The following is a 26,851-nucleotide window of genomic DNA, read 5'->3' as shown; positions in this document are numbered from 1 at the left end:
TATTGCTTCCTTTACCCATTAGTACTTTATGGTTTAAATGCAGAGGACAAATTTCAGCGCGCCCAGATGTGTGTGTGACAATCATTGGGACTTAAATCTTTAATGCTTGCGTCACAAAAAGCTTCATTGTCCCTTTGTGACATGCAGCCTTTTTATTGGCCAAGAATAGTGTCAAAGGAAAAGTGTTAACCCTTTACCACACACAAAAAAAGAAAAACACTTAAGATCAGGGGATGTTGGAGAATACCGTTTTTTCCATGTATAATGCGCAAAATTTAACTAATTTATTGTCCTAAAATCTGGGGCGCGCATTATACATGGGTACAAAAAAAAAAAAATCATGGTACAACAATTTTTGAAGAAAATCCTGTCACGGATGGTTCTTTACAACGTCACTTTCCTCTCTTTTCATTTTAACCTAACTGATCGCGGTGGTGCCTTTCTGGGCAGTCGGAGAAATCAACGGCAACAAAAGTCAAGTTTATTTATTAAAAAAAAATACATCCAGCCTAGTTAAGAAATCACCAGAAAGATCACCATGACAATTGTGAATAATAAATAAATAAATATTATATATATTATTATTATAATAATAAATAATTGTGATAAATAACTGGAACATCACTCAAATATTGGTGATCCCGTTGAGAGTCTCACATATTTCTTCGCTATCGAGTTTGCTACTGCATGCGCAGTGATACTGACCGGCAGAATAATATCCGGTTGTTCCCAAAGATGATTTTTTTTTCTGAAATAATTTTACGTTTACGGACTTAAGTAACCCAGCCGGGTCATACCAAAGACTATAATAATGGGACCCATTGCCTCCCTGCTTGCCACTCAGCATTAAGGGTTGGAATTGGGGGGTTAGATCACCAAATGATTCCCGAGCGCGGCGCCACTGCTGCTCACTGCTCCCCTCTCCCCCAGTGGATGGATCAAAATCACACGGGGATGGGTCAAATGCAGAGGACACATTTCACCACACCCAGATGCGTGTGTGACGATCATTGGGACTTTAAAAAAATGAATAAAATTTAAAAAAATAATAAAAAAAGTAAAAATTTGGGTGCGTATTCTACATAGGTACAGGCTTTTTTCCAGCATCGACATGCCATTTTTAGGGTGCGCAATATACATGAAAAAAAAACGGTATTTGTCAATTTCTGTAATTGTCCTGTGTGTTGTTAAATGTTGAACAGAGGCTGAGATGTACCGAAGTTAAATTCCTTGTTTGGCATGCTCAAACCTGGCCAATAAAAATTCTTAAATCTGGCACCAATGACGCATACGCGGGTTAAAGTTTTTTTGCACGCCACCTTGGTTTGTTAGTTTGCTGGGCAACAACAACCTTAAACGTTCCATCGCTAAAAGGCGCCCAGGACCTCCCTCAAATGACATCATCGTTACGTAGCAGGAAGTAATGCGGCGACAAAACCGTGCTTGGTATAAAACCTCAAACAGGAGCGGCTGCATCAGATAAACGCGCAATTTATATGGCGAATCAGTAACATCAGCGACACGACAACCGCAGCGACGAAAGAGGTAAGCTATGACAGTGGGCCTACGTTATCATGTTTGTAACGTAATTTGTAGTACTGCTTGCTTGCAGTACAGAAGTGCAGTCGGCTTTCATTAGCATGGTAGCTATTAGCTGATTATCCTCGACGAATGTTCGATCTCAAATGAGTCATCATCACGTACTGGTTCTTGCCTGTACCAAGAGTAATACTGTACTGTGGAAAAACTCAAAGTGGATGCGTAGCAGTGATGCTTGCAAGCAGGCATGCTCCGATTTTAAATCTCAATGCCACCAGATGGTAACGCGTAAGCACGTTTGTTAAAACAGGTCCGATGTGTCGTTTTGTGTATTGGGTTAGTTCAATTTCACGTTGTAAACAAAACAAGTTGAAGTTGACATCTGTTGTGAATTTTTATTCTGGTGTCATACAATGTATATCTCACTAGTAAGCCTAAGTGTGGCCGGGTCAGGTTCGTGCGGGATTGTTTGGGATTTGGTCCAGGAATGTAGGCTCATTGGCACCAGACTCATCTGGTTTAAATTAGCAACTGCTAAGGTATCCACCGTGTAGAGTTAGGGAGGCTGACTGGGGGGAGGGGTTCATAGATCATCGAACAGCCCTGCGCGGGGGTGTACGTTTTAGGGGGAGAGTAGACATAGGGACTCGACATCCTGGCTCGGGCGCGAGACACTTCTCTCTGACATTGGTTGAATAAATCGGTTGAATAATATCTTTGCCCAATCAGCCGTGTGTGACTGAAGTTTTCCTTCCCCAAGCCAGCCACTTTTTCACCGTTTGTTTGGAAGACCAGCTGACCATCGAAGAGAATTCACCACACATCTGTTGCGTGTTGTTTGAGCTGTCCGTCGATGAACAAACAAAGATGCAGAATTACAGTTGGTTCGTTATTGGCAAGATCTTGGGTTATTGGATGGGGGTCCTTATTGATCCTTTGCTTATTCTTAAACAAATTCCTTGTTTGGCACGCTCAAACACGGCGAATAAAATCTCTTGAATTGAATGTTGGAATATAACCTAGCTTGTCCTATATGTTAGGGTTTACTGATTATTTTGATCGTATGATTATGATGGAATGTAACCTGTAATGATTAACCTCGCTTGTCCTGTCTTAACAAAAGTAGTAGAACAAAGTGCTAAGATCTTTTGAACTGATTGACTAGCTGCAGAGGAAGCAATCAACGTTTTGTTTACACAACGTTGTAAAAGACCCCCTGCTATGCTTTGATCAGCAGGCCAGGGGCACCAACCCCATCCTGTCCACTCTCACCCCCCCCCCCCCCTCTCACCCCCACGCTGTTTCTCTCAATAAAAATAACCAATGAGTGATGGGCAGATTGAAAAAATCCTTGTATAGGTTTAACCAGTTTCTCTTCAACTGTAACTTTCATATGTGTTTGTCTTGTCTTGCAGACATTAGTGAAGCTATTCGTCCAAAGCGACAGGAGGCAAAGCGCACTTGCATTAAAGAGGAAGATGTGGGCAAATGAATTTGTTCACTTCAATGAACAAATGGAGCAGAAGTTTCTTTGCACCATAAAAGAGGAGGAAGAGCCTGAGCGGCCTTGTAGTAAAGAGGAGGCTGAAGAGTCCTGTGACATTAAAAAGGAGGAGGAGGAGGATACCTGCAAAATGCCATTGACTGGTGTTCCCGTAAAGAGTTTAGATGAGGGTCAACAGGAGGTGAGCAAAGGGGCGGAGCCTCCAAGCTGCAGCTCAAGTCAACCAATGACCAGAGAAGGTGATGGAGACCACTGTGGAGGATCCCAAGCAGCTCCACCATCAGATAGTGATGACGTGTCGTCGCATGTTCCTGCTGCTGCTGCTGCTGCTGCTGCTGCTGCTGCTGCTGCTGCTGCTGCTGCTGCTGCTGCTGCTGCTGCTGCTGCTGAGTCTCAAAACAAACACAGGCAATGTTCTCAGTGTGGGAAATGTTGTGCTAATAACAGTGTTTTGAAACAACACATGAAAATGCATGCTGGCGAAAAACCTTTTTCCTGCTCAGTTTGTGGCCAAAACTTCTCTCAGAAGGGACACTTGAAAACTCATACAAGAATCCACACTGGCGAGAAACCTTTTTCATGCTCAGTTTGTGGCAAAAGATTCCGTCAGAAGGAAACCTTAGAAAGGCACACAACAGTCCACACTGGTGAGAAACCTTTTTCATGCTCAGTTTGTGGCCAAAGATTTTCAATGAAATCGACCTTAAAAAATCATACAAGAATCCACACTGGCGAGAAACCTTTTTCATGCTCAGTTTGTGGCCTAAAATTCGGTCAGAAGCAGAGTTTAAAAAGTCACACAAGAATCCACACTGGCGAGAAACCTTTTTCATGCTCAGTTTGTGGCCAAAAATTCAGTCAGAAGGAAACCTTTGAAAGGCACTCAAGAATCTACACTGGTGAGAAACCTTTTTCATGCTCATTTTGTGGCCTAAGATTTTCAGTGAAATGTAACTTAACAAGTCATACAAGAAACCACACTGACGAGAAACCTTTTCCATGTTCAGTTTGTGGCCAAATATTCGCTCGAAGGGAATATTTAAAAGGGCATACAAGAACCCACACTGGCGAGAAACCTTTTTCCTGCTCAGTTTGTGGACAAAAATTTTCTCGGAGGGAACATTTAAATGGGCACACAAGAACCCACACTGGCGAGAAACCTTTTTCCTGCTCAATTTGTGGAAAAAAATTCTCTCGGAAGGGAAGTCTAACATGTCATACAAGAATCCACACTGGCGAGAAACCTTTTTCATGCTCAGTTTGTGGCCAAAAATTCTCTTATAAGGGACACTTGGAAATTCATACAAGTAGTCACACTGGTGAGAAACCTTTTTCATGCTCAGTTTGTGGCCGAAAATTCAGTTGGAAGAAAAGCTTCCAAAGCCACACAAGAACCCACAGTGATGAGAAACCTTTTTCATGCTCAGTTTGTGGCCAGAAATTTCATCAAAAGGGAAACTTAAAAAAGCACACAATAATCCACACCGGCGAGAAACCTTTTTCATGTTCAGTTTGTGCTCAAACATTTGCACTGAGGGAATGTTTAATAATGCACACAAGAATCCACACTGGCGAGAAACCGTTTTCATGCTCTGTTTGTGGCAAAATATTTTCAAGGAAGACAGTCTTAAAAAGCCACTCAAGAGTCCACACTGGGGAGAAACCTTTTTCATGCTCTGTTTGTGGCCAAAAATTCTCTCACAAGTCAAGCTTAATCAGGCACACAGTAGCCCACACCTAACCCTGTTGCCTGCTCAGCCACTTGCCGAAGTGTTTCTATTGAGAATTCTGAGTATTTTGGGGAGATGAGCAATGATCCGTGAAGGTTTAACCTTCTATTTGAGCAGACGTCAAGAGTTTTTGCATTGATGATGATATAGTTAACTGGCATGTCAAGACTTGTAAAAAAGAAAAAGCAGTAAAAAGCAAGACTTTTTTTTTTTTTTTTCTCTTGTGCATATGTGGCAATTCAATCCTGCTCTCTGCACCGGAAAAAGTGAGGCCATGTTAGGGTTGATAGATTAGTTTGATTTTATGCTTGTGTTGGAATGTAACTTGTAATAAATAACCTAGCTAGATTAGTTCTATGCTTATGTTGGAATGTAACCTGTAATAAATAACCTAGCTTGTCCTGTCTTACACAACGTCGTAAAACACCCCCTGCTATGTTTTGAGCAGAGGCCAGAGGTTTCACCCCCACTCTCACCCCTCTCTCCTGTCCAATCACACCCCCACCCTGTTTCTCTGAAAAAAAATGTTCTTGCAAAAGGCCTGAGTCAGACCTCATTTGCTGTACGCCCAGCGACGAATGACTCTCCATTTGCAAGTACTTAAAAAAGGCATACTGTCTCCCGTATGGTTCTTGCAAAAATGAGTTAGTGAGCACCACTCTAACGGGCAAATTCATTTTGCAGTAAAAAATAGATGAAGCAAATTATGTAGAAATGCTGACTGGCAAAATATAAAAGCATGTGGAATGCCTTGGAATAATAAAATAAAATGAGTGAATTATGACATTGAACAATGTGGAAGCACGTGGAGAAGTATTGAATCATGGAATTATGTGGTATGATATTAAACAATGTCGACACGCATTATGTGTATTCTTAAGGCTTAAGAAATGGAGATCTATGAGATGTGAATAATTCCCAACAATTTACGACACAAGTAAGGTAAGTATCATAAACAGCAGCATATCATTAATTCATTTGATACCACGACATTAATCTCAAAATAATCAAACAGATCACATATACAAATACCAGACCTTATTTTGATAATGAAGGCTTTGGCCGACAGTGTACGTATGCAACATCACAAGCTTAACTTTTTTGTGAAGCACGTGGATGGAAAGCTTCAAGGTTTCATCTGGCTTCAATGACGCAAAAGTGGCTGAAACCTTTCTGGCTAGTTAACACTAGTGTTAAACAACACACACGACAAACGCACGCCAGTATGCTATCAGAACCTATTGGAGTTGTTTTTTTCTTTTGTGGAAAACGTAAAAAGAACAGCGCTTGGTTTAATCAGAAGCGTATCGCTTTCCGTATGGCTGCATCAGGTGAGGCAGGAGTGCAGTGTAGTGGGTCTTTTGATTGCCCCAGTATCTGACTTGAGGTTGCTCCATAATTCTTGATAACTTAGAGCACAGGTATCAAACTCAAGGCCCGGGGGCCAGATACGGCCTTTTTGTTGTGTTTTCCCCTCCTACCCTATGGTCCCCTCCTAATTAGAAAGAAAATAATAAAAAACAGATTTCGACTCATAACAAGCATTCTGGCGTGTTACTAAATAGTAAGTGGTGGGTCCAAGGGACGACCCAGTTAATGATTTGACGTCAATACATTTCTCAAACCTTGCAATATTGCTTCCTTTACCCATTAGTACTTTATGGTTTAAATGCAGAGGACAAATTTCAGCGCGCCCAGATGTGCGTGTGACAATCATTGGGACTTAAATCTTTAATGCTTGAGTCACAAAAAGCTTCATTGTCCCTTTGTGACATCCAGCCTTTTTATTGGCCAAGAATAGTGTCAAAGGAAAAGTGTTAACCTTTTACCACACACAAAAAAAAGAAAAACACTTATGATCAGGGGATGTTGGAGAATATTTGTCAATTTCTGCAATTGTCCTCTGTGTGGTTAAATGTTGAACAGAGGCTGAGATGTACCGAAGTTAAATTCCTTGTTTGGCATGCTCAAACCTGGCCAATATAATTTCTTGAATCTGGCACCAAAGACGCATACGCGGGTGAAAGGTTTTTTGCACGCCACCTTGGTTTGTTAGTTTGCTGGGCAACAACAACCTTAAACGCCCCACGGTCCTTCGCTAGAGGGCGCCCGGGACCTCCCTCAAATGACATCATCGTTACGTAGCAGGAAGTAATGCGGCGACAAAACCTTGCTTGGTATAAAACGTCAGACAGGAGCGGCTGCATCAGATAAACGCGCAACTTATATGGCGAATCAGTAACATCAGCGACACGACAACCGCAGCGACGAAAGAGGTAAGCTACGACAGTGGGCCTAAGTTATCATGTTTGTAACGTAGTTTGTAGTGCTGCTTGCGTGCAGTACAGAAGTGCAGTCCGCTTTCATTAGCAGGGTAGCTATTAGCTGATTATCCTTGACGAATGTTCGATCTCAAATGAGCCATCATCACGTACTGGTTCTTGCCTGTACCAAGAGTAATACTGTACTGTGGAAAAACTCAAAGTGGAGGATTAGCAGTGATGCTTGCAGGCAGGCATTTCCCCCGATTTTAAATCTCAATGCCACCAGATGGTAACGCGTAAGCATGTTTGCTAGAACAGGTCCGATGTGTCGTTTTGTGTATTGGGTTAGTTTAAATTCACGTTGTAAACAAAACAAGTTGAAGTTGACTTCTGTTGTGAATTTTTATTCTGGTGTCATGCAATGTGTATCTCACTATTAAGTCTAAGTGTGGCCGGGTCAGGTTCGTGCGGGATTGTTTGGGGCTTGGTCCAGGAGGAATCTGTAAACCCTAACATATAGGACAAACTAGGTTATTTATTACAGGTTACATTCCAACATAAGCATAGGATGAACCTAATCTATCAACCCTAACACTGACTGTTACAAAAGAGTTTCATGAGTTGGTGCCAGTGATGGACACCATAACAGCCAAAGACACTTCAGACATTTGTTTAAGGAAATCTAAGTTGTTTCATGAAATGTTTTGTTAAAGGAATGCTCACTATATTTGTTAGGGTTTACACAGACTATCTTGATCGTATGATTATGTTGGAATGTAACCTGTAATGATTAACCTAGCTTGTCCTGTCTTAGGAAAAGTAGTAGAACAAAGTGCTAAGATCTTTTGAACTGATTGACTAGCTGCAGAGGAAGCAGCAGTAGTTTTTCTTATTAATCCTCTCCGTGTTTATTTTTAGTAGAATTTGATCAAAATCATGTGTGATGGGCAGATGAAAAAAATCCTTGTATAGGTTTGACCAGTTTCTCTTCAACTGTAACTTTCATATGTGTTTGTCTTGTCTTGCAGACATCAGTGAAGCTATTCGTCCAAAGCGTCAGGAGCCAGAGCGCACTCTCATTAAAGAGAAAGATGTGGGCAAATGAATTTGTTCACTTCAATGAACAAATGGAGCAGAAGTTTCTTTGCACCATAAAAGAGGAGGAAGAGCCGGAGCGGCCTTGTCGTAAAGAGGAGGCTGAGGAGTCCTGTGACATTAAAAAGGAGGAGGAGGATACCTGCAAAATGCCATTGACTGGTGTTCCTGTGAAGAGTTTAGATGAGGGTCAACAGGAGGTGAGCAAAGGGGCGGAGCCTCCAAGCTGCAGCTCAAGTCAACCAATGACCAGAGAAGGTGATGGAGACCACTGTGGAGGATCACAAGCAGCTACACCATCAGATAGTGATGACGTGTCGTCACATGTTCCGGCTGCTGCTGCTGCTGCTGGTGCTGCTGCTGCTGCTGCTGCTGAGTCTCTAAACAAACACAGGCAATGTTCTCAGTGTGGGAAATGTTATACTAATAACAGTGTTTTGAACCGACACATGAAAATGCACACTGTCGAGAAACCTTTTTCCTGCTCAGTTTGTGGCCAAAAATTCTCTCAGAAGGGACACTTGAAAACTCATACAAGAGTCCACACTGGCGAGAAACCTTTTACATGCTCAGTTTGTGGCCAAATATTCAGTCAGAAGGAAACCTTGGAAAGGCACACAAGAGTCCACACTGGTGAGAAACCTTTTTCATGCTCAGTTTGTGGCCAAAGATTTTCAATGAAGTTTACCTTAAAAATTCATACAAGAATCCACACTGGCGAGAAACCTTTTTCATGCTCAGTTTGTGGTAAAAAATTCTGTCACAAGCAGAGCTTAAAAAGTCACACAAGAATCCACACTGGCGAGAAACCTTTTTCATGCTCAGTTTGTGGCCAAAAATTCTGTCACAAGCAGAACTTAAGAAGTCACACAAGAATCCACGCTGTCAGGAAACATTTTTCATGCTCATTTTGTGGCCAAAAATTCAGTCAGAAGGAAACCTTCGAAAGGCACACAAGAGTCCACACTGGTGAGAAACCTTTTTCATGCTCAGTTTGTGGCCAAAAATTCTCTGAGAGGGGATATTTAAATAAGCACACAAGAACCCACACTTTTGAGAAACCTTTTTCATGCTCAGTTTGTGGCCAAAAATTCTCTCGAAGGGAATATTTAAATGGGCACACAAAAACCCACACTGGCGAGAAACCTTTTTCCTGCTCAGTTTGTGGACAAAAATTCTCTCGGAAGGGAAGTCTAACATTTCATACAAGAACCCACACTGGCGAAAAACCTTTTTCATGCTCAGTTTGTGGACAGAAATTCTCTCGGAAGGGAAGTCTAACATTTCATACAAGAACCCACACTGGCGAGAAACATTTTTTATGCTCAGTTTGTGGCCAGAAATTTAGTCAAAAGGGACACTTAAAAAGTCACACAAGAATCCACACTGGCGAGAAACCTTTTTCATGCTCAGTTTGTGGCCGAAAATTCAGTCAAAAGGGAAACTTAAAAAGGCACACAATAAGCCACACCGGTGAGAAACCTTTTTCATGTTCAGTTTGTGCTCCAACATTCGCACTGAGGGGACGTTTAATAATGCACACAAGAATCCACACTGGCGAGAAACCTTTTTCATGCTCGGTTTGTGGCAAAATATTTTCAAGAAAGGGAACCTTAAAAAGGCACTCAAGAGTCCACACTGGCGAGAAACCTTTTTCATGCTCTGTTTGTGGCCAAAAATTCTCTCACAAGACAAGCTTAATCAAGCACACAGTAGCCCACACCTAACCCCGTTGCCTGCTCAGCCACTTGCCGAAGTGTCTCTATTGAGAATTCTGAGTGTTTTGGGGAGATGAGCAATGATCCGTGAAGGTTTAACCTTCTATTTGAGCAGACTTCATGAGTTTTTGCATTGATGATGATATAGTTAACTGGCATGTCAAGACTTGTAAAAAAGAAAAAGCAGTAAAAAGCAAGACTTTTTTCTTTCTTTCTTGTGCTTGTGTGGCGATTCAATCCTGCTCTCTGCACCAGAAGAAGTGAGGCAATGTTAGGGTTGATATATGTTAGGGTTGATAGATTAGTTTGATCCTATGCTTATGTTGGAATGTAACTTGTAATAAATAACCTAGCTAGATTAGTTCTATGCTTATGTTGGAATGTAACCTGTAATAAATAACCTAGCTTGTCCTGTTTTACAACACGTCGTAAAACACCCCCTGCTATGATTTGATCAGAGGCTAGGGGTTTCACCCCCCACTCTCACCCCTCTCTCCTGTCCAATCTCACCCCCACCCTGTTTCTCTGAATAAAAATGCTCTTGCAAAAGGCCTGAGTCAGACCTCATGTGGAGGAGTATTGAATCATATGGAATTATGTGGAATGATATTAAACGATGACGACACGCGTTATGTGATGCACCTTAAGAAATGGAGATCTATGAGATGCGAATAATTTCCGAGATTTTCCGACGTACGAAGTAAGGTAAGTATCATAAACAGCAGCATATCATTAGTTCATTTGATACCACGACATTAATCTCAAAATAATCTAACAGATCACATATACAAATACCAGACCTTATTTTGATAATGAAGGCTTTGGCCGACAGTGTACGTATGCAACATCACAAGCTTAACTTTTTTGTGAAGCATGTGGATGGAAAGCTTCAAGGTTTCATCTGGCTTCAATGACGCACAAGCGGCTGAAAGCTTTCTGGCTAGTTAACACTACGCCAGTATGCTATCAAAATCTATTGGAGTTGGGTTTTTTTCTTTTGTAGAAAATGTAAAAAAAATGCATGCCACCTTGGTTTGTTTGCTGGGTAACAACAACATCACTCACTGAGTGAATAGCATCTCTGAGTGAATAGCTCACTGAGTGAATCGCTCACTGAGTGAATCGCTCACTGAGTGAATCGCTCACTGAGTGAATCGCTCACTGAGTGAATCGCTCACTGAGTGAATCGCTCACTGAGTGAATCGCATTTCCAGTTCACCTGGAGAACGGATCAGTGAGGGAACGAATCCTGGCTTTCCCGTTCGCGAACGAGTTAATGAGTGAAATGCCTTCTTGTGCATCAACGGATCATTCAGTGAATATGTTGCGTCTCCTGGCGTGAACTATGTAAACCAGAATGTGGATTTACGATTTACTTGCAGTAGGTTTTAAATAACATCTATGCATATATATGCCGAAATATTGTTATCCAATATATCGACTGCAGTTTCATATTAGATTGCTGGTTTGAGATGTACTTTTATTATTATTATTATTTTAATAAACATTTAAGTTATAACTTGTCTGGTGTTTTATTCAAATTTTTATATTCACCAATCAAAACATAAAAATCTGACATTTGGTAGCATGTCCGCCTCACAGTTAACAGGGTGCGGGTTCGATTCCACCTCCGGCCCTCCCTGTGTGGAGTTTGCATGTTCTCCCCGGGCCCGCGTGGGTTTTCTCCGGGCACTCCGGTTTCCTCCCACATCCCAAAAACATGCTTGGTAGGCCGATTGAAGACTCCAAATTGTCCCTAGGTATGAGTGCGAGTGCAAATGGCTTTGTCTCTGTGTGCCCTGCGATTGGCTGGCAACCGGTTCAGGGTGTCCCCCGCCTACTGCCCGATGACGGCTGGGATAGGCTCCAGCACACCCGCGACCCCCGTGGGGACTAAGCGGTACAACAAATGGATGGATGGGTGACTGTCAGGTTTAATTCGCTGACTGAAAAACTGTTAAGAGAAGAGCAACAGCAAACAAACCACAAGTGAGACAGAATATTAATTCTTTTCTTGCGAGGAGTGCAGTACAGATCGCTTAAAACAATCTCACTACACTAAATATCTGTATGCACTCCTGCTCTTTTTATTTGGATTTGCCCTACCCACAAAGTGAGACAAACGCCCCTAAAGGGAAGGGGGAAAGCACGTGGGCTTTGCCTCGTAAGCAGAAAAATCACAAGGTGTTACATACTGATATGGAACAGTGGGAGGAGGAGTTTGAGTGATCAGCAACGATTCTTTTTTGTCAGTGATAAAATCAGGAAACATGATGGTCACTTGTAGGTTCATCGGGGGTGCGAGACAGCGATGAGGCATGTTGTTGATCAAAAGGGTGTTTGTTAAAAAGGAACTGTCTCGGTAGATGTCTTCTTTTTGCTGAGTTGTCAGCTGCGTCCTGCCTGACCCAGCTGTAACCTCTCTCTTCTGTCGTACATCATAAAAACAGCAAGGCCAAACAGCAAGCATATATTGCAGTAATATTGCGGTAAAGCATTGATTAGAGAACGCATGATAACATATACGTATATACATTTTTCTAACAATGATATGGGGGATTCATTGAACGATTTGTTTGAACGAATCTTTTGGGTGAACTGATTCCAAAGATTCAGCTCACAGCTAAAAGAAGTGGAATGCACATCACTACTTCTTTTATCGGAGCTTTGGCTCGCTTCCTTGACAGACGACGCTGATGTTCGTTCGGTTACGTGACCTTTTTAAAAGCGATACGCGCACCGAAATGGGACTTCGCTCTATGAGCTCGACACATGCGCCGACGCATCGGTGTTGCCGGACCCATCACTAATGAAAACAAAACATGACAAACATTTACAAACAAACGTGTAAGAGTTAGCTTCATCCATGACCCTGAGCAGGATAAGTGCTCAGATATGATGAGTGGCGAGATGGGTGCTGGATGAATGTTGGCCGTGCCCATGATTGACAGATGTTTTTGCTCTAGCTCTCCTGCGTGCGTGCCCTCTCCGTACAGAATTGACCTTCTTGGCTGGCTCTTGGCCAGGGTTGCACACTTTCCTCAGCGGCTCTGCAGAGAAATTATTTCCAAATTCAGTTTGTACTTTTAATACGATTGTTTGTCTTTTTTTGTTTTTTTTGGAGAGGGGGCGGTCACTTGCTAGCTTAAATCACCTTTTAATTCCGGATGACTCTGGCTGACATTGCGTAAGAGGGAAATATACTTCTGGTCTCCATCATCATTTCCTAAAGTGAAAAAGTACACGTACATTTGAGTCGTGTGAGTATATACTGTGTCCTTCAAAAGCAATGTGAGGGATAAGATACATCTCAATTTATAGGGGAGGTCAACCCAACAATGTCATTGGTGAAACTGAGTAGAACAGTCAAATTCACTCATTTTAATGCATCCCAGGGGGATTTAATCGCTTTGTGTAACATCTCAAACTATGTCGCCAAATATGTTTCCGGATTCTGATATGAGGTTGTATTTCTTCAGAAAGGAACAGGAGGGTGAGGAGGACTCACGACAAACTTGTAGGAGGACATAATGCTGTCTCTCTGCCAGCAGGCCACTTGCCAGATCCACACTGAGTTGCTTGGTTTCTAAATTCACTACTCTCCCGTTGCGGCTCATCAGGTCCACACACTCTGTCGGACACAACAGCACCCGTCTTTGTCAAATCCACCCATTGGTTTTGAAAGTCTATATAATTGTCTTTTCCCTCTATGCTGTTACTTTTCAAATTTTATATTGCGAATATCATGCAGTGTTTTGTAAAAACAGAAGAAACTCACTATCGGGTCACAAGTATGTTTTCTGTACTGTGTACCTTTACTCATTGTTAAGCCCAAAATGCAAATAAAGTTAATTTGTGAGTTTACAAATGACTAAAATGGCTATTACAAGAACCAGAAAGTAGTCACACAACTGATAAGAGCATTAATTAATACCATTCAAGTCCACACCACAGCGCTCCTTTAAATTGTGGACAAAGTGTATCAGTTTGCAGTTGATGTTAAACAATTCCATTTTGCTTTCTAGAAGGAAAAAAAAGATGATTGTAAGTGGTACACGCAACATGATATGTACAGAATCACAAATAAAACAATGATGACTACAGTAGGCTAAAATATAGGCAATGTGAATATTTCTAACCTCCAAACAGGACGGTGACAAACATTTCTCCTTCTGATTCAAAGCTTATTTTCCTTCGTCGTTTGAGATCTTGTCAGGTTCCAGCCTCATGTGCTTATGTCAAAGGGACCAGGGAGTTACCAACATGCAGAGGTCAACAATGGAGGCTGTTAAATCGGTTTTGTGGTCCACACAAAGACTCAGCTTGCAAGGAGACACTGTATGTATGAGATACAAAGATGGCGAACACACACACACACACTCATGCATTGCGCCATCGCGTCCCGTAAAATCCAGAACTTGTTAAATGTGTGCAAAGGGGGGTTCACTGTGGTCGGTCTCCATGGATTTTCTACACAGAGACAGAAAGGAACTCTGCACTCTGAAAGAGACATATATTATGGTCTGCCACAAAATTCTGAACAAAAAAGTTGAATCTACTTAAGCAATCTTATTCTTAAGCATATGTGTCTAAATGTGTAGTGCCCACTTTCCTTGTTCCGGCACCGAGATGAGCCAATCATTGGAAGTAATGTCATAAAACCTACAATGCAGAGGATGAAGTGTGATGAAACATACTGAAACATATGCTCCAACACTTTACGAGTTTTGGCAACAGTTATATATATATATTTCATATATAAATAAATAAAATTGTGTTCTAATGTACCAAAAATTATTTCAATCGGAAAATCAATCTTGATATAAAAGACGTGAGTGCGTTGAATTGAACCGGTGTCGAAAATGGATTCATCAAATAAAAAATGAACGTGCAACTTCTATGTTTAATTAAATACTGATCAGTGTCAGATTAGGTGTACTTTGCAAAACTCGCCAGCAGGTGTCAGTGTTGGGAGGTGAGAGGGGAAGTCTTGCTTGGCGGTTTCCCCTTTTTACAATGAATAGTTGAACTCAGCAGGGAGTTGTAATAAAAGCACGGGCGAGGTTGCAGTCGTTGCTCACAATATGTACACGAGCACTGATCCATGACGAACCTCAGCGAAAATGGTACAAAATTGTGGAAGGTTGCGTGGTGGCCAAACCATTATAATTTTTGAGAGAGGACCCAAATCATGATATCTTGAAATTAAGAGTGTAGGGCAGGCAGTGTGAAATGTAATCACGCATTGCATTTTACAGCATGTTTATTAAATGTGTTGAACGACTGAGAGCTTGTCTGATATAGTTCTAAATCATAGGTATCAAACTTAAGGCCCGGGGGCCAGAAACAGCCTGCCCCATCATTTTTTGTGGCCCGCGAAGACAAATTGTGCGTCGACGTCACGTGTCAAAATTACAATTACAAATTGTCTTCATTCCACAAAATAAAGGTATTGCTAGAAATTTTTATTACCATTCATCTTTTTAAAATATTGGAACAGTTTTTACTCGTCTCTTGTTTTAAAATTTGATATTCATCAGTTTGTTGTGTAGCCTATATTGTATATAATTTATGGCGTTGACAGTCATAATGGCCCTCCGAAGGAAACTATGATTATGATGTGGCCTGCGACAAAAGTGAGTTTAACACCCCTGTTCTGAATGGTGAATAGCAGCAAGCAAAAATGTTGTCCCTATGTTTTACTGTTGCAACATGAGATGCATTTTACCCTTCTGAGCAACCCCATTCAAATAGAAACCGAGGACAAAGACCCTGGTAGTTTGTGTGGTAGTAAATGTTTGAAAAGTACTTTCGCCCCCCGGGGAACATTTCAAACAGAAGTAGGTCCTGACTCCTCTAACCGGAACTCACAGGGGAACTGAAAGTAACGCTGGGAAAATAAAGAGCTCCAAAGATAGTCTGACCGATTAAATATGATTTTCCCAGGATGAGTAAACTAGATTTTCCAAATCTAATATGAGAGATGAGTCCAACCGCAAACCCCAATTTCAATAAAGTTAGGATCTTGTGGAATGTAATGTAAATAAAAACCAGTGTCTCTTTTCATCTTTACCCTCCCCTCAAAAAGAACCGTGCGATATTTTGCAAATGATCATTTCCCCCGAAACAAATGTAATCGTTTAATATGAGAGTGTTTATCATTTTTTTATTTTTGCTTTCAAGACAACAGTAAGGTATCATGAAATGAACATGACAAGAACATTTTGCGAGAACAAAATTGCCTGATTGTGGTATGAAAATGTCTTTTGCTCTTAAATTGGAGGAAAACACACTTTAGAGAGGCTCAAAACAATTTACAGTTACCAGCTGGGCATGCCACTTGCACAGAATTCCTCAAATACACAGTAAACAGACAACAATGGCGACATTTGGGATTTTTGAATATGTCACTATATATTGTATCGTCAGACTGAGTGACTACACTTTCTATTTCTACGTCACTCACACATGCGTTTTTGTTTGCGTTTGAACCACAGCTTTCCAAGTAATTTTGCTCACAGGTCTCCCTCAGACTTCTTTTAAGGCTCGAAAAAAAAAATCAGTAAATGCATTGTCAAAAGGAGAAGAGCAGACCCGTTTTAGAGAAAAGAGAGGAAGACAACACAAATTGTTTAATATTTCATTATTGTGCCTGTCACCACGCATCACTGCCGAGGGTAAACTGAACAAAGATACACAATTTATAGAAAATAAATATGTTTCTCAATAATCTTCTGCAACACCCCTGATGATAATGACTAATACCTGTCACGGCACATCAGTGGCTGGTTTCAAGAGCTGTTCGGCATACACAAGGATTTCAAAAAAAACATTTGACCAGAGTAATGGTGATGACTGCGCTGTGCGTGTCAGGACACTTTAGTCAGCTCGCTCAGGCTGCTTTCCCTGTTCAGCCTGTTCCACTGTGGTTCCACCTGGGTGACACTCTGGTTCTCTGCTTCTTTACTTTCCTCCACACCCGCCGATGCCGCCAAATAATGCCGTTGATGACACGTGGGTATTTGAGTCAATCTGATGGGATCCAATCTGGGACCATTAGGCACGACAAGCGACAGAGGTGTTTGGGATACCGCCAACAGACCGCCTTTGACAGGGGAGACGCGAGCGGAGTTTTCGGAAATGCTGTCGCCCTGCTCAGACCAAAGGTCAAGGCTGAGGCCGTTGGCCTTGAGCCTGATGGAGTCGGTGAAGCTGCTGTGAAGCGAATTGCGCTTACTGCCTCTTCTCTCCGGCAGCTCTTGCCGACCCAAGATGTGGCGGTGGATTATTTTCCGGAAGGTTTGCCGGAACTCCCGGATGCGGTACGCGTAGATGAACGGGTTGACCACCGAGTTGCCGTGCGACAGGATAATGGCCACGTACATGATGAAGAGCGGCGGACGATGACACTCGGGGCAAAAAAGAGTGAAGCAGTTGATGATATGTAAGGGCAGCCAGCAGATGGCAAACAGGCCCACTATGATGGCCAGAGATTTGGCAGCTTGGACCTCTTTCTGGAGAGTGGAGCGTGACTTTTCCCCGTGAACCGCTTTGACCTCAATCAGCTTGAGCTGGTGGCGGGCTGCCATGAAGATACACAGGTAGATGGCCAGCATCAGCAGCAGGGGAATCATGACGCAGGCAAAAAAGTTAAAGTACACCATATAGTCCATAACCACCACCTCCTCAAAGAGGCACGTCATCAGACCCGGTGGGCACTCGCTGTCTTCCTTCTCAGACAACTTGTGCCAGCCCATCATGGGAGTCAGGCCGATGAGAATGGAGAGAACCCAGCAGACGGCGATGATGTACTGCGCCCGCTTGCCCGTCACCAGACTGTTGTACCTTCAATGGGAGACAACAGCCTGATAAGCATCATCATCATCATCATCATCATCATCATCATCATCATCATCATCATCATCATCATCATCATCATCATCATCATCATCATCATCATCATCAGATGTCTGCATGGATGAAGAGTTGCAGGAAGTCAGGAACAGCCAGGTCAACTGGCGGAGCTAGAATCTTTTTCTTTGGGGGCTATCCTAGGTGGTCCTCAAAACAAAACATAAAAAAATCTTCTGAAAAAACATAAAAAAAAAATCTGAAAACACTGATAAAGATTTATTATTTGCATTTTTGCATATTTCGGGGGGGGGGGGTTGCGGGAGGGGGTCTCGGTGCCCCCGCGGCTGCCTGACTAGCGCCGTGAGTGGCCAGGCATATGAAGGACTGATCAAAATCTACAACCAACATTCTAATATGTGTTCCATACAATTTCTGTCAATGTATTGCACGCACAAAGGTCTAGTCTCTTAATTTTGTGAAATTCGTAAGTAACATGACAATAAACTTTATGTGCTGCTGTAAATTTGCCAGTCCAAAGTAGATGAAACAATTGCAAGTGACAATTTACGACTAATGAAAAAAATGTGTATTGAATAAACAATGACAGATTTATGTATTTGGCATTAATAAATCCCACTAATAAACAAAATATGTTTTGAATAAACAATGACAGATTTATGTATTCGGCATTAATAAATCCAATGTGCTTAAAGTACTTTTGAACGAGTGTACGTCCGTATTTATTCATCATGAATTACTCAAATCAAAGGTACTTAAAATAGGTAAGGTTAAATTGACATGCGTAAACTTTAGGTGCATTTCAGATACTTAAAACCATTAAATGCATCTTGAAATCTTGCCCAGAACTTTTCATAATAATAAACTAAACCATGATTCCTTTTTCTGAGAGAACTGTATTTCATGTAGTATTTCAGCCTCTGTTTAATCATCAGCGTCTCTAACCATTTAGTGTTTTACTCTTGCGTCATGTTATTTGATAAATATTGATTCTGAACTGCTGAGGACAGCGCTGTCATTCCTAATGTCTAAGTTTGGTATGAATCACAATACGGTCTCTTCCTGGCCTTAAAGAGGGGGAAAGGGGGATAAACAAACAAGTCTGTAAGTACTTCTATTTTCAGGGTGCATGCCACAGTGTGGGAGAGCAGCTTTGTTTCGATCACATTCTGCAGATGTTAAAGTGCAAAATGTCAAAACAACAGCCCTCCTCTGCTGCAAGAAAAGCCAAAGGAAGAGATGCTGTCAAGTGGTTTCAGTTGTGTGAAACAGTGCGTGCGTGCATGCGTGTGCCCTGGAAACAGGAAACACAATGTGGTCTCAGACGTTACAAAGGTCACAGTTGAAATGTGTCCCAACAATACCTTCACTGACATGCAAAGGGACGAGTTTTTAATATAGTCTGCGGAAGCAATTAGAGCCGAATACATTTTATTGCTCCGAGGAGACACGGCCTCCTGGGGGGTGCCATTTCTGGCCACACTCAGCTGTGACTTTAGGGTTCAGATGTCACATCTGCGCTGTCAAGTACATATGTGTTAGTGTCACTCATCGCCATCAACGACTAAAATGTTGAATAAATATTTTTGAAATGAATACTGTTCCTAATTGTTGAGCAGATATTTTTCAGCTAAACATGACACAAGATAATGACAAAAAAATGTGCTTTTTGACAATATACCTGTTAGTAACATTTGGGAATGTACTCATAGTCCTAAAATGCAACTCTGAAAAATGGATGTAATTTTTGGGGTTATGTTCTTAATCATTATAATAGACTCTCCATTTAAAAAACTAAAATAAAGATGTTACCACTTACCAAATTAAAAAATATATTAGGTTCAACTCTACATCCTTTCAAACGTATTTATTTATTTATTTATTTTGTTAGTTAATTGAAAGTCGGCATTAAAGCACTTTGTGATGCTGGTTGGTCCCCTTTTGTTTTAATGATCATTGTTTCATATAAACGCACGATATGTAACTTAACACATTTACTACGACAAATGTGAACCAAAAATCCCTTTGTCAAAAACATGCTTGACAATATACAAAATATCGTTCATATTTTGGCTTTGACTTTTACTGTGATTAATAAAACTGAACCAGGTTGAATGTCAGTCTTAATTGATGAAAACGAAGAAGTGTTCATTTGAGAATACTCCTTGTCTATTTCAACTTTATTTCATATATTACCATCGTAATGTTCACTTTATAGCTACATTTAAAGAAATGTAATTACTACATTCAGAGCTTCCAAACCAACAGAAACAACAGAGCAGCTTTTCAAGCAATTGGGGCCCCCGTGTTAGTATCAAGGAGATGAACCAAAACTGACCTGAGAGGTAACTTGATTGCAATGTAGCGGTCCATAGCAATGGCCAGCAGACTGAAGATGGAGCTCTGGGTGAGAACGAGCACGAAGCATGCAATGAAGAGGCACCCGTAGAATTTGGAGCAGAAGCCAATACTGATAACAATGGAGAAAGGAATGGCCAACACGCCCACGGCGATGTCAGCCACAGCCAGCGACACCACAAAGAAGTTGGTGTTGCTCTGCAGGTTGCTGTTGAGGAACACGGCCCAGCAGACCAGCACGTTGCCCATCACGGAGAAGATGGCAATCAGCAGCTCCACCGTGATGTAAATGCCAGAGGCGGCGGGGTTTTCCAGCATGATGAGAAAAGAGGATATTTTACCAGTGAGGAGGGAGGAGGCCTCACCTCAACTACCATAGTTACGGCCTGGCTACAACTGAGCTCAGCATCTTGACCTCTAAGCTTCGGCATCTAACGCCAAGACTCATTCCCGCTTGATCAATTCAAACTGCTGAAAAAGTGAGACAGCATCAATTGCATCCTCTCCCACCAAAAGCTCTTCTGCTCTCCAGATCCGTGCAGGTCCTTCCCCTCTGTGGATTTTTCCCATGAATCTCTCAAGGGGGTGAGATGTTACCAGCAACGCACACCAATGGAACATTTAGTTGCTGCAGAGAAGAGAAGGAAGAAATGCTCTTACAATGAAGGAAGTGTACCACATAAGCTTGCATGACATATGCAGTATGAACAGAAATAACATAATGATGATAGTTACAAATACTCAAATGTGTGTGTGCGTGCGTGTGCGTGCATGTGTGTATATATATATATATATATATATATATATATATATATATATATATATATATATACATATATATATATATATATATATATATATATATATATATATATATATATAAATGGACACAAGTCAAAAACAACTACATGGATGGCAAGCAAAGTTACTTCAGCTTGCAGAGCTGCACAGAGATGAAACAAGAGGTCTACCATAGGAAGTGGATAGAAACAAAAGCAAGCTGCCTCTCATTGTGGTTCACCACACCATAAATGCAAATGATGTTGGCACAATCACTTGTGATAAGCACTTTTTCATTCTATTGTATTTTTTTGTCGGTTTATCCGTGAAACATGCTCTTCTTAACAATTACTCTGTCTTAATTTTGAATTTACAGTGTCGTAATTTAGAATAAAATACACACGTTGTGGGTGTGCAATATTGGGAATTTACGGACAAAAAAAAAATATATATATGTATATATATATATATATATATATATACATATATATATAAATAATCCCCAACTAAATTTAGAAGACATTTCTCGGACACTCCATTAGGTACATTTTCACATGCTCATCCAATCCTCACAGCACAAAAAAGCAAAATAATTAGGATTGAAATTAAATAAAAAATCAATTATTAAAATAGCACGTCGTTGCTGGTGTTATTGAAGCTGCAAATATGTTTGTTGTATATGCTGTGAAAGTTTAACCAACAGATTGAATGAACCAACTAAGTATTTGGATCATAACATGAATTTTGGTGTCCCTCAAATTGTCTGAGTGTCTGTTTGATCACACCACACTAAATCTAGAGCGTATGGACTTATGTTCAGCCGTTGCCTTGATGGATTTTTCTCAACCAAATTTCTATCAATAAAAGCGACATACCTGATTTAATTTCTTTCTTGTCCATGCAGTTTCTTGTCTCCTTTATCTCGGCCGACTCCTGCTCTCAACGTGAATATTACTGTTCAATAGCGTCAGCGTTTGCTTTTTTTTTTTTTTTTTATTACTCAAACAGAAGAGGCACACCCTCTTTACATGCAGCGTGATGAGTGGCTGTTTGTTGTTCAGCAAGGAGCAGCTAAAAGCCTCCTCTGTGGACAAATGCAGGCCTATCTCTTGATGACACATTAAAGTGTGACACCTGAGAGTCATGCAGACATGCTTTTTACCCAGGACGCCAAACCATAAAAGAAAATTTTATCTCATTGTTTACAATTGCTCATGGCTTGGGATCATTGAGATCTGTTGACCTTTACTTTAAATGGATTACAAGATCCTTAATGGACAAATATGCGATGTCATGGCAAATATACAATTTAGGTCACAAGTATTTGGTCAGTGAATCAGATTTTATCATTTTGCTTTCTTACACACAACACAATCGTCGAGATGTTATTGAATTGATTTCAAGCTTCAAATGTCACAACAATATGACATTTACAATTGAGGAGGTATAACTTTTATGCTGACTGCATGTTCAGGTACTCCTAAATGTGCAGGCAAAATGACAAATATAACTTCATTTTAAAACTTGGAAGGAGTTTTCTTCCTGTATATGCTTTGATCGGCCTTCCCAGCTATGTCTTGTCATCTTCACTTTTATCTTAAAATGACAAACACGAGAACCACCATCAATAGTGAAGTACATAAAAGACAGATTATCCTTGTCTTTAAAAGCCCCCAATGTTCTGGACTCGGATTTAAGGGCGACACAGGTCAATTTAGCTTCCATGGGAAAATAAATGCATGGCAAAAGGTTGTGCTTAAGATCCAAAACATACTTTTTTTTTTTTTTTTTTAACCAATGGGAAGGCAACGGGACAGCATTGGTATTTAATGGAATTTATTGATGATGTCACCGCTGATAGAAGTATCCGGATGAGCTGTGATGCATGAGTAACTGTATAACTATACTGTCTGTTTGCTCATTTTCAACCAAAATATTTGTGAGCGCCCTATGGCAAAACCAAAATCATTTTGTGAATCCTCATATATCAAGTCCATTTTAGTATTTTAAACATGATGGTGAATAGCAAAATCATGAAACTGTCCATACTTGAATGGCCAACATTATTTTGGCGATACAGTAACGATGGCTGTTTTAATTGAACAAAAATTAAGCATGAATATATAACCTGTGCCATGTATTCTCTCTCTCTTTCTCTCTCACATGTGAACAAAAGACGAGGTACAAAATTGAGTGTGATCAGTGTCTCTTCATAATAACAAATATTCCACACTAAAAAGGTAAGGTATGAACTGGAAAAGAAAATATTTGATTTATTGGAAACATGGAGTTTAAAAAAAAAAAACTTAAAGTAGGTTCAGTGGAATTCTCAGAGCATTTTCAAGTAAACCAAGGCAAGCAAAACATGATGCAGATCCTGTAAAGAAATAAAGCACTGTTCACATTTGCTTTCCTACTCCTCGAGGCCATTACACACAAAAGGCCCTGCGATATCAAGTCTCTCTCACGCTCTCTTTTTTTTGTGTCTGAAACATGTGGAGGTGGAATAAAGCGCCCTTGCTGGCTGGATTTAATGTTCATCAGTTGTCGAAAATAAGCAAGACCAAACGTATTTCGCTTAAAGCAAGAGGAAAGATCTAATTGTTCCTGTCGCTCCCGGACAGCCCAAGTGGGAATAATAACACACAGTTCAGCAATGGAATTTACCAGCACACTATTAAAGTGTTGGCCGATAACCCCTGATGCTTTTAAATGCACTTAAATACTCCATATTCATACATAGTACATAAAAAGTTGCTTGTGCTAAATGACTGGATGAATAATGCAGCTGTACAGATGGCAGCGATGTGGATTTTACAAAAGCATCCCAGATAAACACAATGCTGGCAGCTTCATCCGACCCAAATCAGCGTACAGTAACGCACACCAAACACACTGATCAAATCAACGCGCCTTGCAAAAAGACCTTATTAGTGTTTCTCCCAGAGGCACGGTCATCCATTTTGCACACTAAGGCGAAAGAAAACTGCAAGTTTAGTTAAACATGGTCAAAAGCTTAACTGCTAAGGTGGGACATTAGGACAAATGCGCAAATGGTTTGCCATTGGTGTAGCCTCATATGTAACAAATCTATGCAGTTGCAACAAATATAATACAATAAAAATAATAATACAGTGATTGGAAACATCCAAATAAATACACTCAACATGTAAACTGAGGCACACTTGACACACGGCAGCCAAGTCGCAGGCGAAATGGACATCATTGCCACACCAATGTGTACTCAGCATCTTAAGAATAATGTTAAGTCACAGTGGGAAGTTCAACAAACAAAATGTTTTCCAACACGCCGAACATCAAGGTGTATGAATGAGCTAGTCGTAGACAATATATCCATCAAAATGAGTTATTAGCTTAGCTTTCAGTGAGCACAGTCAAACAGCTACTTTCTACACCTTCAAGAAAATGTTGTTGGATTGGTGATTTTGTGCCGACAACACAAATGAGATCAGGGTCACTGCCCCTTGGATTTTCATAACTTTGCACTCCTTTGTTTCCTTACCGTTTTAATAATGTGGTTAAGCTATGTACTAGCTGAAACACCCTCTGGCTCTAACTTCATTTTTACATGTGTTTTCCCAGGTACCTAAACATTTAATGTGTGGGTTAGGAGAAAGATTCATATAAAGTTTCTGGACATTTTCAGAAAATGCCTCTGGGGAAGAGAAGGACACTTTCTACAGGGATCAATTAATTTTGAAATGTTTTTCTTATTAATGGCCCTTCAAGTTTGCCAATATCCAATTTTTTGTAAATTCTTACATCCATGTATTTTTCTTCATGTGTGCCTCATTGGGATTTTGGATAACATGAAGCATATCCCAGCTCACAACTGGTGGAAGGAAGTCGGCACCCAGACAAAATCCACCAAGGCGCAGGGAGAACATCAAATCCCCACACAGAAAAGGCCAAAATGAGATTCAAAATATATTCCCATTATGTTCAATCAAGGTTACCACGATCTTGCATAAGTACTTTCAGCACAGTTAATCTCATCATTCACATCACAACTCAAAGGTCACAACTAAACATTATGCAGTGTCAATGTTAGAATAAAGTCCACACATTAGCATATTTCATGACCCTAATAATGGGGGGGGGGGACAGCAAGAGAATTGCCACTTGAATGTCTCTTATTGTTTTGATTTTTTTTATGCTTCAAAATGAGACAGAAGCCCATCCTACACGGCAACCATTATAAATTAAACAAATAATAATAAAAAAAAGGCTCTGCAACATGTTATACAGTATTGGACAACTTCTGCTCTTCATTTTCACATGCTGTAGTGAAAGGACACTGTTCAAGCTTGGGCTCTCAGGGGAGCTGAGCTGGTATCAGGCATCAATCATCACACAGGCACTTGATCCTCTCAAACAAAGGCATCTGAAGCATACATGAACATCCGGAACATTGCAACAAAAAAAAAAAAGACAAAAACGGCCTGAGCTCTCATCAAACAATCGAGGGAATTCAAACTGTACTGATATGTCAGAGATCCGTAACAATTGTTTTCTAAAAGCATTCACTGTCAAAACAGGGCCTTACACTTGTTTTGTTGCCTGCTAATGAGAAGACATCAGGGCAAAGTAGAGAATGAATTGCTTGTGAAAGAAAAAAATCCAGGTAGAAGGCACTGAGGCGCGTTTCTTCAGCATCAGCAGTCAGTTTATACTTGGTTGACTTCATCATGACACTGCATCCAAGCAATACTCGTGTGCCTTTCCTCTCAGGTCGAGGTCTGTCGCTAGCTACTGAAAACGATGTTGAACATGCTATGCAGGGCAGGGCGAGGTACGGTTGTGATGTTGGGGTTGAGGTGCAGAACCAGTAGCAGGAGACTTTGGTCAGGTTTCAAAGTATTTGTAGATGGCTGTGACGTAAGTCATGACGCTCTGCCAGTCTGGCCTCTCGGTGTGCACCATCTCATTTATGTCCTATAAAAGCCACAAAATTGACAGTTGTGAGTCAGCGGTTTTGTCAAACTGGGAATACTAGGCAGTTGGCCTTAGACCAGTGATTTATAACTACTTTGCCACAGCATACCAGTGAAAGATTGTCAAATGTGCCACAGGAAGCAGTCCAACTTCATTTAATTGGATTGACAAATGTAAGTTTGTTCATCTACACATGCCATGGAGATATTGTGACAGGAAGAATGGCTCTTCTTCTAAAATTGCAGAAAATCATACAATAGAAAAAATAAAGAGGCCCAGACTGCATGGGCAGTGAATATTTGTGAGTAAATTGAGACGAGAAGAGTTTTCTTTCAGCGGATCTTTTTTTTTTTTTTTAAACATTTTTGTTTGGTGGTGTGCAGTGAGATTTGTCAAATGTAAAATATGTGCCTTGGCTCAGTAGGTTGGGAAACACTGGCTAAGACCACATGTTGAAAAGCAATTTCAACTTTTTTTTTTTTCTTCCAAATAAAATCTCAGTCCATGTCCACACCTAGAAAACATTTGGAGCTTGTCAACTGCAACATTCCAAATCACCAGATGGAGGTCTGACTGCTAAAAACTCATGTTTTTAACCACTTTGAAGACTTAAAAAGTGACTCACAAATTAGGCACGTCGCCAAAAATGGCAACTTGTGGGCAAATGATCAAATAAAAAATAAGTGGACTGAGTTACTCTTAAAGAGGAAGTCAACCCAAACATTTTCTTAACATGTTAATCTTAATATGTTGTACGGGGCCCCACTAGTCTAAACACGGCTTTCTGATTAATATTGCAAGTGGGACTCAACTTTATCACTTGGCATTACTCCTTTAGGAAATTCTGATTCCAGTAGCTTATACAGAAAATAGTACAAAGAGAATATTGCACATGAGTAATAAAGTGTTGAGTAATAAATAAAGCGCTGAGTAATAAATAAAGTGTTGAGTAATAAATAGTTGAAGGCATGCCAATTATGTGAGGTCTCCCTTATTCTTATTGCCTCCTTTCCCCAAGGGAGGAGTTATACAGTT

General features: G+C 40.7%; 4 protein-coding genes across 6 annotated transcripts in view; 1 reads left to right on the top strand and 3 right to left on the bottom strand.

Moving 5' to 3' along the window:
• Positions 1 to 1,389: 1,389 nt before the first annotated feature.
• Positions 1,390 to 10,114, top strand: LOC133154012 (gastrula zinc finger protein XlCGF17.1-like). The gene is made up of 4 exons (XM_061278385.1): positions 1,390 to 1,545; positions 2,955 to 3,717; positions 9,462 to 9,628; positions 10,106 to 10,114. Exons 2-4 carry the CDS (start codon positions 3,018 to 3,020, stop codon positions 10,112 to 10,114), a joined length of 876 nt encoding a protein of 291 aa, XP_061134369.1. The 5' UTR covers positions 1,390 to 1,545; positions 2,955 to 3,017.
• A 1,812-nt stretch (positions 10,115 to 11,926) lies between these two features.
• LOC133154687 (uncharacterized protein C22orf15) lies at positions 11,927 to 14,182 on the bottom strand. Its single transcript, XM_061279583.1, has 5 exons — positions 13,990 to 14,182; positions 13,785 to 13,871; positions 13,359 to 13,481; positions 13,005 to 13,076; positions 11,927 to 12,900 (listed from the first exon to the last, which is right to left on the bottom strand). Exons 1-5 carry the CDS (start codon positions 14,012 to 14,014, stop codon positions 12,740 to 12,742), a joined length of 468 nt encoding a protein of 155 aa, XP_061135567.1. The 5' UTR covers positions 14,015 to 14,182; the 3' UTR covers positions 11,927 to 12,739.
• A 1,817-nt stretch (positions 14,183 to 15,999) lies between these two features.
• Positions 16,000 to 21,898, bottom strand: adora2aa (adenosine A2a receptor a). Its single transcript, XM_061279567.1, has 3 exons — positions 21,736 to 21,898; positions 20,061 to 20,708; positions 16,000 to 17,695 (listed from the first exon to the last, which is right to left on the bottom strand). The coding sequence occupies exons 2-3, from the start codon at positions 20,396 to 20,398 to the stop codon at positions 16,720 to 16,722; spliced, it is 1,314 nt and encodes a 437-aa protein (XP_061135551.1). The 5' UTR covers positions 20,399 to 20,708; positions 21,736 to 21,898; the 3' UTR covers positions 16,000 to 16,719.
• A 1,203-nt stretch (positions 21,899 to 23,101) lies between these two features.
• Positions 23,102 to 26,851, bottom strand: part of specc1la (sperm antigen with calponin homology and coiled-coil domains 1-like a) — a 32,599-nt gene continuing 28,849 nt past the window's right edge. For all 3 annotated transcript variants that reach the window (XM_061279547.1, XM_061279546.1, XM_061279548.1), the window contains one exon: positions 23,102 to 25,816. In XM_061279547.1, coding sequence (XP_061135531.1) covers positions 25,727 to 25,816 — 90 coding nt within the window. In that variant the 3' untranslated portion in view covers positions 23,102 to 25,726. The remainder of the gene's footprint in view (positions 25,817 to 26,851) is intronic.

Source organism: Syngnathus typhle, linkage group LG5, assembly GCF_033458585.1.
Source record: "Syngnathus typhle isolate RoL2023-S1 ecotype Sweden linkage group LG5, RoL_Styp_1.0, whole genome shotgun sequence".
In the NCBI taxonomy this organism is placed as follows: Eukaryota; Metazoa; Chordata; class Actinopteri; order Syngnathiformes; family Syngnathidae; genus Syngnathus; species Syngnathus typhle.
Note: the sequence above shows the minus strand (reverse complement) of the source record. Positions and strands in the feature narration are given on the sequence as shown.

What these genes read in the sequence shown, in the direction of transcription:
- LOC133154012 (XM_061278385.1), top strand. Translation starts at nt 3,018, where the DNA reads ATGTGGGCAAATGAATTTGTTCACTTCAATGAACAAATGGAGCAGAAG. An exon ending in ACCTTTTTCATGCTCAGTTT is followed by an intron (nt 3,718 to 9,461) that starts GTGGCCAAAGAT and finishes TTTTATGCTCAG; the next exon opens with TTTGTGGCCAGAAATTTAGT.
- LOC133154687 (XM_061279583.1), bottom strand. Translation starts at nt 14,014, where the DNA reads ATGTTTGTCACCGTCCTGTTTGGAG. An exon ending in TGTCCTCCTACAAGTTTGTC is followed by an intron (nt 13,077 to 13,358) that starts GTGAGTCCTCCT and finishes TTTTCACTTTAG; the next exon opens with GAAATGATGATGGAGACCAG. An exon ending in GAGTCATCCGGAATTAAAAG is followed by an intron (nt 12,901 to 13,004) that starts GTGATTTAAGCT and finishes ATTTCTCTGCAG; the next exon opens with AGCCGCTGAGGAAAGTGTGC.
- adora2aa (XM_061279567.1), bottom strand. Translation starts at nt 20,398, where the DNA reads ATGCTGGAAAACCCCGCCGCCTCTGGCATTTACATCACGGTGGAGCTG. An exon ending in GCAATCAAGTTACCTCTCAG is followed by an intron (nt 17,696 to 20,060) that starts GTCAGTTTTGGT and finishes CTCCCATTGAAG; the next exon opens with GTACAACAGTCTGGTGACGG.